Below are 13,728 nucleotides of genomic sequence, written 5' to 3'. Positions count from 1 at the left end.
CCATACCGATGGGAAAATTACTTATCAGGGCGAACTTTAGTTGCAAGATCGTGACTATTTTGAATTGCGAGTCAAATGAGAAAGTTCCTTTTAGTTACTTATTTTAAGTATACAAAAAAATATATTTAATATTGGTGGGTAGATTGAAACGGCTCATCTTTGCTTTACTTATGCTATACAAAAATCTATAAAATGTACGTTAATTCGTTTGAAATTTTTTTAACGACTTTCCTATGATACTAACAAAACGATGGAATCAATTAAATTAACCGAACCCTACTTATATAACAATAAATTATATTTATTCTTTATTACAATAATATCAAAACACGTTGATATTGATTAAGATAACGCGCAATCATTAGATAAATAAATCCACTTTACGTTAAGCAAAACAAAATGAATATATTTTTTAAACTAATATAATCTATTTACTTGGAAGTGAGACAGTTCAAAGAGATTAATTATCTGTAATCACTGGCGATTATGTATTTCCCAAGTGGGTATAAACGTGTGATAGTTTGAGATGTCTCGTTAAATGTAGTCCGTATGATGGATGTGTCCAGGGTCGAGGCCGTTCAGCAATGTTTTCGTAGACAGGCAGTTCGTCTCGCTCATGTCAACACTCAGTTCGCGTTCAAAACCGATTGCAATTTCGGTTCAGAACGCCAGCGCCTGCGCACGCGTCTTACATACTTTTAAGTGAGAGTGTCTACATTGCGCGATTGTAAGGTGAATCATTTTAATTAATTATATATCCACGGGTCGCTAATACCGAGTAATAAATATAGTTTTATATCAGAGAAGTCGATAGATTTTTTTTTAATGTACCGTCATTATAGATAGTTAATTGGCTTTCCGTTGTTAATTTTTACACGCTACGACTGTTTCGTCCGCAGTCGGTTATTAAACCCGCGTTATGTTATATAAAGTTACCGTTATCGGGAAGACTGAACCGGATATTGAGTTCATCTAGAGTCTAGACTAGTCTAGACTAGACTCTAGACTGTAACATCGAGTTTAGTTTATTAATGATCTCAGCCAAGCCCCAACACCGATTCGAGTTATCACCGCTACATCTGTGCAGCTTGAAGAAGCGAATAAGGTCATACGTTGAATACAATGTGTTCACCTTTTACGCTTCGCATAATTATAAATACGACAGAAAACTTTCTTTGCTCCACATTGCCGAACACACGCAAAAAAATAATACCTTACCCGTTCTGAACACATCCGCGAAGTTTATTTTTGTATACCTACATTTTTAGTACTCGTTATAATCTTATTAAAGATGAACATATATAATAACACGTTAAGTAGTTTAGTATGTTTGTATGTGGATTGTTTATCTGCAAATTCAAATGCTGTTTCTGTTTGTGTCATCGTTTTGCATGTGAAATCGAAAATAAAAATTGCGATCTCACATAACGGGATTCGACACGTGGGGTTTTGACATTAACTGTATCTTCGATGATTTAACGAATTCCTCTCTTGGGAAAGTTTATCTCTATATCCGGATGGTTTGGCAGTTCAATGAACTTTTACTTTCGTTTGTTACAGATGTTTAAGTCATGCGTTGCGGTCGTCGTGGCCGCTTGCGCTGTCGGTCTGGCCGTAAATTTTTATTACCAACGAATACCCAAACTACCGAATCTGGATTACGGGAGGTGGTGGGGGGAGGGGTTGCGTCCGCAGCACGAGGACACGTCTATAAGACCCTTCAAGATTGTCTTTAACGATACGGTATACATATTTATAAACAAAATATTGATTCTATAAAAAGCGAGTAATTTTCCCAAGCTCTTGCATATTGTCATCCGTCGAACGTAATTTTAATATCTGTGTCGATGCTCCATTATATTTATCTGCTCATTTGATTGCAATGCAAATAACTTATATGTGACCTTAGCACGAATGCGAATTAATATGACAACGAAGCGAGCGGCGACTCATTTTTATTTTTGTTTCTGCGGCATTCAATGTTTACAAAAATTATCAGAACTAAATAAGTCAATGACCTCGTCATAGGAAACTGTTTTGAGCGGCCAAATTTTTATTGCAGATGATAGAAGATTTAAAATCTAGATTAAGAAGCAGAAGGGCCTTCACTAGACCTATGGATGGAATACACTCGGAGTACGGCATGAACACTGTATATTTGGATAAAATACTGCAATATTGGCTGAAAGATTACAACTTCAAAGCGAGAGCTGAACGGCTTAACAGGTTTCCACATTTCAAGACCAGGGTCCAGGGCCTGGACATTCACTATATAAGAGTTAAGCCGGAAGTGACGTCAGGTGTTAAGGTGCTGCCCCTGCTGATGATGCACGGCTGGCCGAGTTCCTCCAAGGAGTTTGATATGGCCATACCGTTATTGACAAAACAGAGGAAGGGTTATGATTTCGTTTTCGAAGTCATTGCCGTCGACCTGCCAGGATTCGGATACTCTGAGGTTTGTTTATATATACATAATTTTTTTATTACAAAAACTGGGGACATTACTAGCACCTTCACTTTCTTCGTTCGAGAAGTCTCAGTGTAGGTTGAATGAAGAGACCTCAATGCTTCAGAATCGAATCGTTTGTTTGGACATGAACTCAGTTTTCCGGCCCTAAAATTGTAATTGGTGGTCGGATCCTAAATTTTTGTTGATAAAAACCACTCCAGATAACTGGGCTATGGAGAAACAAAACCTATTCTCGATCGGAAGGAAATTCGGTTGCCGAGATCGTCTCCGTGGATGACATGAGTCGCCAGTACAGCGTTCCGCTCGTTTCACTCAATTACCATCAAAATATTGGTCGCGTCACCAACATCGAAGTCACTATACTTTGTATTCGCATCAGTACTTAATAAATATGCTTCATAGTAAAAACTGTTTTGTTACATTATAAATGGACTGTATTATAAAAATATAATTACGAAGAACGACCTGTACTAGATACTTCGAACCGAGCAAAGTCTAGACAATCACTATGTATACTAATAATCCCTCGCAGTTTTTTCTAACAGCTCTCTACTCGTTAACAGCTCCTCACGTAATAAAAGAATTTGTTCGTCAGTCAGTGTTACATATATGTTCATATATATCATATATAAATATTATACATATTTGAAATCCATCTCTTAGAAGAAGCTTTTTTTACAGGGAACCAATAAACCCGGCTTGAATCCTTTGCAAATAGCCATAATAATGAAGAATCTTATGACGAGGCTAGGACATCAAAGGTTCTACGTTCAAGCCGGCGATTGGGGTTCCCAGGCAGCGACACATATGGCGACCATTTACCAGGATGATATATTAGGGTGAGTACATAATCCACAATATTCCCACACGATTTCGCTTGTTAATCATTGAACTCATTTGTTTTCGTGTATTAACAGCCTTAGCAGTTTTCTTATAAAATCGTCTTCAAAAACAAAATATTATCGTAAACGGCTTAGTATTTTTTACGTTACAGAATTACAAATTAACAAACATTTTATTAACTATACAAAAAAAAATTTGTCTGTCTTGTTGGTCACCATGTTTTAATTCTTCAATAAGATACAAAAAGATATGTATCGTAGAAAATTAATCATATAAGCATAAACAAAAGCGTAGCGTGTTTGTCCGTTGATTGTGGGATTGATTTAGCTTATGACATTAACATATAAATTAACTTTCCAGATTCCACACAAACATGCCGTTTTCATCTCGTCAGATAAGCACTATCAAATACTTCATAGGTTCAGTGTTCCCTAGTTTGTTCGTCAAAGACCAACATATACACAGACTTTATCCAATAAGGGATTTGTTTACCTATCTTATGAGAGAAAGCGGTTATTTCCACTTGCAAGCCACAAAGCCTGATACTATAGGTGAGATTTTATACGAATCTATCAACAAAACGAAATAATCTTTTTTGGACGTGAGTTTATGAGATATATAAAGGAATAGACAGTTCAAAAAACATTAATTACAAAACTTTTATGTATAAATTGTTTGATGTTAAACGATATAAATGATACTAATATTTCTTAAATAATAAAATACGCGCAGTAATCCGAAAACATTAGCTTCATTTAAAACAATATTCGCGACAGTCACATCTCATCAATCGATATAATTTCAGGCGCAGCCCTAACAGACACGCCGTCGGGTATGGCGGCGTATATGCTGGAGAAGATAGGCATCTGCAGCAATAGAAACCAGCTGAACACGGCCCACGGAGGGCTGGAAAACATCGCAGTGGACGATCTTCTGGATACCGTCACTATCATGTGGGATAACGAGAGCATTACCAGGTCTATGAGGCTATACGCGGAAGCCTTCGCCTGGCCGGAAGTGTTCGTTGTGCACGAGTGAGTAACCATATATATTCAGTATATCCAGATTGATATACCAATACTTATTTTAATGAAAAAAAGTATTTCGAAAATACGGAATTTTTTGATTAATTTAATCGCAATGATCAGAATTCTCTAAAAGAATTTCAAATTAAAATAGGTACATAAATTATGATTTTTTTGAACTCATATTACTTAACACTTTAACGGACGTTTCGTTAGCAATATGTGCAACCGTGGTTGTGACCGCAATGACAGACCTCGGAATAAAGTTACGCATTTTGCGAGCATCCAGGACGGTATGATTAATATCGTAGGCGGTAGATGACAAACAACAAGACTAACTGACAGACACTTCCACCGCGTCTGAGCGGGACCGAAGTTTGTTCTTTACCCAAGGGTGCGTTAAATGTAAAGCGATGCGAAAGCCCAAAACATCAGGTTCCTGTATAGTCGGTGTGCCCTCGCTCACACCTTACGCATCTTCAAACGCACGTTATCAAGCCTATCTCATAACTAATAATCTCGCCCGCCCGCGGTCGCTGCAAAGTAAACGAGACTGCGGGAGCGTGCAGGTTAAAAAATAATTCCAAACGCGTAGCAATCCGTGACTATTAGCTTCATCTCTATCACAAGAGCTATTTATTAATATAGTCATGGTGATGTCTGTCGTCACTCCGCAGCATCCCGACGCGCGTGCCGACGGCCGCCATGAACTTCCTGCACGAGGTGGTCTATCAGCCGGATTGGATTCTTCGCGATAAATTCGTGAACCTAGTGCACTCCACCACCTTGGATTTCGGAGGTCATTTCGCAGCGATGCACACGCCCAAGGAACTGGTCGACGACATTTTCGCATCGGTAGCCGTGTTTAACGAATTCAACGCGGACAGATCCAGGATATAGTGTATAGTGAAGTGATCCGATACAGTATTGTTTGTTGAGTTGTTGTGATCTATTCTAAATCTTGTTTTTTCTCACGGCGGCGGGCCGCCCCGCCTCGGGCGGCGTCGCGGTGTTAACGAACAAGACTTAAATTATGTTTAATAAATATGTTAATGAAGTGTAGCCATACTTTATTTCGTTCGACGTTTTCAATTTAAAAGTCACGGCAAATAAAATGCCCTCGCTGTATACGTTATGCATCGTGAGGCTAAATTTTGTTCCCTATCTTTTTGTCGAGCTCTCACGACTATTAATTTTGGGTGATCGTCAAAAATTTCCCTCATCGTGGAAAATTACGTTAAAAAATTCATCGACATAAGTTACGCTTTTATAAAGGCGCTGCTGGCGTGAAATCTGGTGTTGCCAAGGCAGTTTTGTTTGAGACAATACTTTGCTCGCATTTAATAACTCGATGATTAACTATAGATAATAATTGATTTAAATTAAAAAGCTCCAAAATCAAAAAAACAAGTAAATGAGCAGTTTCAATACTTATACTTTTGTTAAGTTTAAAGAAAACCAGTATGTCGTCAAGTGGCGCCACCTGTGCTGTACTCGTTATAACATGCTATAACTCTAACAATCATTGTTATGGCTGATTATAATTGATTACACTGAACCATCGTTATTGTGTACTGGCAACATTTGCAAGATAACTGGAAATAACTCCGAACATTAAAGATCAAGTTTGAATCTGTTGTTTCAAAAATCACAATGGTTCAATATTATAAGTAATCATAATCAGCCAGAAAAAAAAATTCTAAGAGTTATAGCATGTTATAATGAGTACGGACAGGGGGCGCCACTTGTAACACCGTCCCTCGAACTGCATGTACTGATTTCACCCACCTTCCGTCTTGTGATGAATGAGACGAGCTCGCTGGGTGCGAGGAACCCGGGCACCAGGAAGTCGCTCCGAGGACTAAACTGTTCCACTTTCATACGGCCAGCCAACCCAGCACGCTCGCCGGCGTAATACAGATTTCTAAAATAAATTTTTCATTGCTTTATTTACGATATTTTTTTGGGCACCAATTTTCTGTTTTGGGTGGAACTAGGCATTATTGTAAAATGATATTGAAGTGGGTAACGTCGTGATTGAGGAACGTCTATTGATGAAGTGGCCATAAGTCGTTACTGTGGCAGTTCATCCCAAGGACATCAGACGCATCTACAAGCGCGGGAAATAATAAAAAAAGGAAATGAGACTGTTATAATGTACCCATACAAATAATAATGGCATTATATTTTTGGACACATTAAACATGGGTATGAGAAAAGGTAAAAAGTTGCTCCCATGATTCGCATGATTCCCATGACTCCCATGATTATATATATATATATATATTTTATACATGTACATAACATTATTCATGTACTTCCTTCGTCTTTCAAAAATCCTCGACATCGGCTTTCGTTCGCCGACAGAGAAGTATAGTAGCTAGTGTATATATTAAAGTGACCTATTTCCAATAAGCCGGCTCTTGAGGTTGGTGAGTTGTCCCTCGTCCATCTGCGGGAACTTGTGGAACAGGTATAGGCTGGCTGCGAACTTGAGGAAGGAGTCGCCCAGGGTCTCGGAGCGCTCCAGGTTGAAGGTGTCGTTAGACTTGATGAGGGTGAGCGCGCTCAACACCTCGCGAGGCTCGGGCCCGCGACGGGAACTTGCGGTGGATAGAACGGATATAGTGTCCTTGTATCTGAGGAGAAAAATCATGAGATTTAAGAATTTGAATTAATGATCGAATTTAAACTAATATTTATAATTATTTTGAAAAATATACGCGAGACGTATCGGTCAGTTTGGAACCGTGGCCACGGAGACCAGGTCGCGGGCTTGCACTACACTATAATAGAACCTATGGCAAAGTATATGTTATTGAGTACGGCTCGAATGCTCGCATATCTTACCGTAGCGGCGGCGGCAGGAGGGCGGTGGAGAGGGGCGTCTTCACTTTGGGTGAATTCCGAAGCAGAGAGACGGGCTCCTTTGCAGCAAGGGGCGCCGTCACGAAGGAGTCGTAGCACTCTATGTCCATAACCGTGACCCGGGACAGGTTCCGCTCGATATCAATGGGTTCCATGCTCTCCTGGAGACAGAACAGAAGAATAGTGAGATCTAAGACTGCCGAGTGTTTCTTTACTACAACAAGACCAACTGACAGACATTCACATCTCGCCTGCCCGCGAAACGTCGGGAGTATGCAGTTTTTAAAATAACAAAATACGCGTAGCGATCCGATGTATATTAGTTTTATTACATTCAGAAGTAATTAGAAATTTACCCTAATTTAAGGGTAATTTACTTCATGTGTCTCAAACAACATTCATAGTATTTTTTATGTGTAATAGCTAGGATACTAACGTCCCAAGGATAGTTCTTGGACACCTTCTTCTTCTGGAGTTGATACACGCTCTGCTTCAGGGAGACGATGTTGGGCGGTTTCTGTGCCGTTTCGTCTATGGGGTTGTTTATTCTGTGGGGAAAATACTTCTATTATGGCAAACTGTTTAGAGGAATCGAGGTTTGGAGGTAACTTGGAGTGAAATCCTGTAATAGGACTATGAATTAGCAAAATTTCGGTAATTATATTAATGTAGCAATTTATTCGCTTCACCTGTCGACGCTGTTTATAGGAGCAGGTTCGTCTAAATTGGACAGCAAGGATCTCTTCACAACAAAGTGATCCACTTCTATGGGAAGCCAACTTACACCTGCGCATACAGAACACCAAATACATTACGCGTGACGAGTGAGTAGTTTAAGATGAAAAAACCGCGAAGTATCCGAAAAGATTAGTTTCATTTAAATGTTGTATTGAGATCTCTCAATATTAACGTGTACAGGGTGCTCTTTACCTTTAGTCAGCGTGCCCTGGCTTTTCTGGGTGTCGGTCAGGATCTGCACTCGCAGCTCCTCAGCGATCAGTAACATGGTGACCCTGAACATTATTTAATACATTAGCGACGTCACGTTTCATGAGTTATTTAAACACTGTGAGGCGCTAGTTATCAATTATCTTGTGTAAACTACTCTAGCTGCAAGGAACACTGACGCTTGGACAAGACAACCAACTTGAATAGACGGAGGGGGGATGTATATTAATGTCTGGTTCCTCACCGGTGGACGATGCTGGGTAGAATGATGGCCTTGTACCATAGATGCGCGGGGTAGTCCGCCCGCACACAGTACTCTGGCACGAAGAGTTCAGTGAACTCTCTGGGCTTGTAGTCGCCGTGAGCTAGCGACGCCAGCCGGCGCTGCTTGTCGCTCAGGCCGCGGATGGTCGCCGCGCGGGGGAGCAGGCAGTTCATACGACTGCTTATGTTACGGACCTAGGACGACACAACCGCAAGTTGGCACATATATATGTGTAGTAATTCAACATTAAAATGAAACCTACATTATTCGGATTACTGCGCGTATTTTATTGTCTTTAAAAACTACATACTCCCGACGTTTCCACGTACGTTTCCACGTACGTACGCGCAGTCATCCGAAAATATTAGTTTCATTGTGATGGATAGTCGCGATAGTGTCAGATCTCATAAGTCAACACGAACACGTCGCTAGTAATGCGAGTCGCGGCCCCGGTGCTGGTGTCTTTGTTAGGTGTTGACGTGTTATCGTTTTAGTTATTGTAATTGTCATGTAAATGATATTTTCCCATTAGCATTAACATTCTTTTGTAACGCGTGTCTATAATAGAAAGAATTTTAATTTTTTCTTCCACACAGCAAACGCGGCGGCCAAATCTTTTACATTTGGATATTTTTTTTTGATTGTTAATATTCTAACGAGATATTATATTTATTTTGGAAAAAATACATATTTTGAATAATATTATTCATCATCCCAGAACTCGGCTGCGCGTTGGATAGCTTTGATAAAGCCGTTATTTGACGTGGACGAGATTTAATAATATACAAATTTTTCCAAACGCGAAGGAAATATTTTATAATGATTCAAATATACAGCACACTGCGTCCTCACTCCTCACTCCTCACCTCCAGCAGCGGCTGGTCCTTCCTGCCGAGGATCTCAAGGTTGTATTTGTTGCTGTAGTAATCGGCAAAGGTCTCGAACGAGTTGTCCTCGAACTTGGAGTACGGCGTGAGGTATTCCAGAACTCTGGACACTATGTACCTGGTAGAAATTCGCATATTAACACGAGGTGTAGCCCGCGATTTTGATTTTTACGATTTTTGGGTTCAGAGAGAAATTTGACCATCAGCGCCATCTATGGTCCGTGTCTACGGACTTCATGCGCAGTTTGTTGTGTGGGATCTTACAATAATAACACAAAATATCAGTTTAAATTATCGCCCATGTCTCATTCTAAAGTCTTGACTACTGTTACTTTAAAATTCACCAAAATCGGTTAAGTAGTTTTTTTTGAAAGGTTAACAAACATACGAACATCCTTAGCTTATGGTATTAGTGGAATAAAGCTTTCGAAACCTTATCGGACGACTTTAAACCATCAGCTGGCTACATAAGGTGTCATGTAAGTTTTCAGAGAAAACAGATTCAATAACAACATATTGTCTGCGTCTGCGTCTCTGCGTCATATATCCATATTGAAAGATTCCTGACGGAGATACTCCAAACTGTCCGTATCTAGTCAGAACGTGTAAAGTCGTGTGCGATTACCTGTCGGGGTGTAGACTGCCTCTGTACCAGGGCGTCACTACACAGTTGTCGTACATTTCCTTGGTGACACTCAGAGACGCGCGCTCCTACGGACAGCGGAAACTCATTATTATTAATGTCTGTACGAGAAACAGAATAGCGAGTAACTCTACACGGACCCGACGAACGGCTTGCAGAGGATTCAATAAGGAAAATTAATTTAGCTACTGTGACTGATGAAAGGTAAACGGTAGTGTAGCGACCCGTACCTGTGCCGTGGGCTCGTCGCACGGCGCTATCTGTTTGTATGTCTGCATCACGTTCCAGTCTATATCGTAACCGTTGTCGTATTTCAGGGGCACCGCGTACAGGTTGTTGACCCGCCCGTCGTGCACTAGAAACTTTTTGGCGATCTCCAACACTTGATCGAATATGAAGAAATGGAACCTGGAACACATCATATACAAAGGTTTCTTTTGCAAAGCGTGAGCGTCGTTTGATACTTATCAACGCCATCTAGCGGCGATATGGGGAAACGCTCGTTTTTTTTTTCAAACTAAATAATATAATTTTTAAGTCAGTGATAATTAAATGAGAAACTTTTAGAAACGATGTCTAGTCATAAGACGCATTTCTTTTCATCGTCGTTATTTTTGTTATATAGCTGTTGTGGCGATTCTGAAGTATCACTAATTCGAAAATTTTCTTGTATATTTGATAAGTACTGAGAAAAAAAACATCAGTAATGAGTCAGAGACTGGAACAAGTCAGAGACTGGAACAAGTCAAAGCTTTAGTTAAAATTCAAATACCATATACAGACAACAAATCCGATCGAACCCCCAACCTTGTCGATGTCTCCCGGTTGCTTTAACGTGCGTTTCCCGTGCGTTCGGGAGTTCCAAGGATCGGTAAATACAATAACCAACTTATATATATGATACTCACTGCTTGATGAGTTCTAAGTGAGACGTATCGAGGATGATGGCGGCGTAGTTAACTTGAAGCGTAGTGCGGACCTCCCCCACTGTGAGGAACATAGGGAACGCGCACAGCTCCGGCAGCCTATCGAACGTGATAAACCCGTAGCCCTCCTTCCTCCGCAGCATGTCGTACAACGCCTTCTCCCTGGCGTCGCTCGGCTCGTCGAAGGCTGTCTCCAGCTTTATGACGTGGAGATAACATTTGGTGAGCTCGTCCCTCGTCTTCGGGCCGTCCAGGCATTTGGGATACTGGAATATAATGAAGCGTGTTATTTCATTGCATCTTGCAATTTTAATACATTTTCTATGAAAAATATCTTTAGAAAAAATTATACAATTTTCCGTAGTATTAATATAATAGTTATGAACAAATGAGTGTATATTCCGGATCTTAAGACAGATCCGCTGGATGATCGTTACATGTAACGCCAGCATCCGGTATAAATATTTCAAACGCTGGTTATGTACTATGTTTGTCCTCACATGTACGGGATGTTTCCTGACCCTCTTCTTGGTTCCCGGGGGACCCTCGTCCGAGACCTCGGTCTCATCGCGCCAGTTCGGAAAACACGACGACACGTCCGTCGTAGAAAAGTCTATTAGCCTGTAAAAATTATTAAAAACATTCAGTTAACAGTTTGCATGTGCTCATATATCTCTTCTTGCTACCTATATAGCCTTTATAATAACAGTGAGAAAAAAATACGTCATCTCTTTTTGAGGTTAGGGATGATAGAGTTTTATTACATGAATTATAGCAAATTTAAATAGAGACAGACAAACAAATGTTTGCTGTTTAAATATAATAGACGTATACAACCGGTGCTCACCCCTTCACTTTTGGCAGTAAGGTCTCGTAGTCCAGTTCTCCGGCCTTATGAAGTTTGATGCACACGTTCAAGGCCGCAGATCTCTTTGCATTCTTAACACTGGACATGGGCCGGCCCTGGGGAACAAACGCCTTTATATATCGCAACACTTATTTCACACGGAAAATAACATTGCAAATTTGAATGAAACTAATATTTTCGTATGTACTACGCATATTTTATTATTTTGAAAGTACCCACTCCCGACGTCTCGGTTGCTTCGCAGCGACCGTGAGCACAAAGACGAGGCAGAATGCGTAGTAAGCCGTAATATTACTTTCATTTAAACGGTAACCCGTGGAAGTCCTAGATCTCATTATTATGAACATTATCGAACGATGTTGAAATTTATTGCTAAAGTATGGACCTGGACCGGTTCCTTGATGGGGCAGGCGATCGGCATGATGATGGTGACCATGGTCTTGTTCCCCTGCGCCGGCTCCTGGATTACCATGGGCAGGATCGTGGTATACTGGTCGTGAGGCAGCACTGAGCAGTAGCGGTTCAACAGACTTATAGCGGACACCGCGAATAAGGCATCTGTAACGATCAATGGAGAAAATATTTAGTGGTACCCGTCGCGTCGCGGCGCACAGCTGGCTTGCTAATGAAACTTAAGCTTTATGGTGATCAATAACTTGGTTACTCCTCGGACCTCATGTGACTCCGAGATCTCGGGTTGGATCTCAATACTGTATATTTTATACAGGCAAAACCTCTCGGCATTCCATGGACTCACCACGCGGGCGCCGGATCCGGAGAGGAGCTTCAACAGTGCCCGGGACTTGCGACCCAGGTGTAGGTTTAAGGCCCCCATCTAACGCGTTAATCGCTCACCTCCACCGTCCAAGCTCCTCTCTCTACCTCACCAAATTTGAAACGAACCTACTAGGGCTGCTTTCGAAGTAAGTTCTATATACTCACTTCCGTTTCTCGTTTTATAGGCCGGGATACAATCATCATCGTTCAGATTCTCTTTGACTTCGGCTTCAGACGGAGTGTTCCTCACCTCACCGCCGCACAGCATCTTTAAAATATGTTATTTACATAAAAATATTGATATACAATATATAGGAAATATATATCGAGCCGGCGTTAGAGTGACTCGGCTGATAAGTTAATATATCATTATTCTATCACACTTCCAACTGTTGGCCAGGAAATGATCTCAACGACTGCGACCTGCTCTCGTTATCGGTTGATGTTAATAATTGTATTAAGTAACCATCATCAGCCTGTCGGAGCCCGCTGCTGAGCACAGGCCTCTTCTCTCCGAGAAGGTTAGAGCATTAATCACCGCGCTCGCTCAAGACGGGTTGGCGATTTCAATCTTATAATTAGTAATTCCTTATAATTAGCAATGAACTAGTAACACCTGACGGCAGCCAGTATGCTCACCCCGTTCAGGTACGACTCCACCTGCTGAAACGCTCTGTACTGACTATTAAATTTCTGTCTGTTCTCTTCATCCACTAATATCACGAAATTGGCCTTCTTGTTTCTCGCACGACCTTCAAATATAAATCCACATTAAAAAATAACATACAGTAGTCCCAAGGACGTCCGCGTCGAGGTTTGCGAAAGTTTTCATACTAAAGAGACATTTTTAAAGTATCTATGACGTCATCCACAAAGTTGCTAGCTTTTTTTCATATGGAAATGAAGTAATATATGAATGAACATGGGAGTTGTCTCTGTACAAGGCGACTATTAATTGACTTTATAAGAACGGGAAGTTGTAGCACTGGACGTGTTAGAGACGACGTCTGTCATGATTTCTGTCAGGTCAGAGAGCATCCGGCTCCCAGGTATCGGCAGCTAGAGGCCATTTTTTGGGGTTGTGTGGAAAAACTGACTTTTTCCAGAGACCATAACTCAATCATGTCGGTCAAATTCGTGGTTTTTATACTTATAATTTTTCCCCCTGAATGATGGCTGGCACATTGAACAATATAAGCTAGTATGAC

General features: G+C 40.8%; 2 protein-coding genes across 3 annotated transcripts in view; one reads left to right on the top strand and one right to left on the bottom strand.

Annotated features, from left to right (window-relative positions):
- The window catches only part of LOC116769871 (endoribonuclease Dicer), a 29,627-nt gene that overhangs the window by 7,673 nt on the left and 8,226 nt on the right, over positions 1–13,728 (bottom strand). For both annotated transcript variants that reach the window (XM_032661079.2, XM_061522447.1), the window contains exons 12-27: positions 13,160–13,272; positions 12,686–12,788; positions 12,129–12,301; positions 11,723–11,838; positions 11,376–11,496; positions 10,858–11,141; positions 10,180–10,357; positions 9,932–10,017; positions 9,286–9,424; positions 8,399–8,613; positions 8,137–8,219; positions 7,896–7,992; positions 7,643–7,754; positions 7,189–7,367; positions 6,741–6,977; positions 6,127–6,262 (exon numbers count right to left, since the gene is read on the bottom strand). In XM_032661079.2, coding sequence (XP_032516970.2) covers positions 6,127–6,262; positions 6,741–6,977; positions 7,189–7,367; positions 7,643–7,754; positions 7,896–7,992; positions 8,137–8,219; positions 8,399–8,613; positions 9,286–9,424; positions 9,932–10,017; positions 10,180–10,357; positions 10,858–11,141; positions 11,376–11,496; positions 11,723–11,838; positions 12,129–12,301; positions 12,686–12,788; positions 13,160–13,272 — 2,372 coding nt within the window. The remainder of the gene's footprint in view (positions 1–6,126; positions 6,263–6,740; positions 6,978–7,188; positions 7,368–7,642; positions 7,755–7,895; positions 7,993–8,136; positions 8,220–8,398; positions 8,614–9,285; positions 9,425–9,931; positions 10,018–10,179; positions 10,358–10,857; positions 11,142–11,375; positions 11,497–11,722; positions 11,839–12,128; positions 12,302–12,685; positions 12,789–13,159; positions 13,273–13,728) is intronic.
- LOC116769872 (juvenile hormone epoxide hydrolase-like) lies at positions 527–5,400 on the top strand. The gene is made up of 7 exons (XM_032661081.2): positions 527–732; positions 1,561–1,743; positions 2,063–2,455; positions 3,152–3,309; positions 3,674–3,864; positions 4,119–4,347; positions 5,016–5,400. The coding sequence occupies exons 2-7, from the start codon at positions 1,561–1,563 to the stop codon at positions 5,236–5,238; spliced, it is 1,377 nt and encodes a 458-aa protein (XP_032516972.2). The 5' UTR covers positions 527–732; the 3' UTR covers positions 5,239–5,400.

Source organism: Danaus plexippus, chromosome 14 (genome assembly GCF_018135715.1).
Source record: "Danaus plexippus chromosome 14, MEX_DaPlex, whole genome shotgun sequence".
In the NCBI taxonomy this organism is placed as follows: domain Eukaryota; kingdom Metazoa; phylum Arthropoda; class Insecta; order Lepidoptera; family Nymphalidae; genus Danaus; species Danaus plexippus.
Note: the sequence above shows the minus strand (reverse complement) of the source record. Positions and strands in the feature narration are given on the sequence as shown.

Bases quoted from the DNA above. Each gene is read 5' to 3' on its own strand.
- LOC116769872 (XM_032661081.2), top strand. From the start codon at position 1,561: ATGTTTAAGTCATGCGTTGCGGTCGTCGTGGCCGCTTGCGCTGTCGGT. The intron at 1,744-2,062 runs GTATACATATTT...TTTTTATTGCAG, and splicing joins AGATTGTCTTTAACGATACG to ATGATAGAAGATTTAAAATC. The intron at 4,348-5,015 runs GTGAGTAACCAT...GTCACTCCGCAG, and splicing joins GAAGTGTTCGTTGTGCACGA to CATCCCGACGCGCGTGCCGA.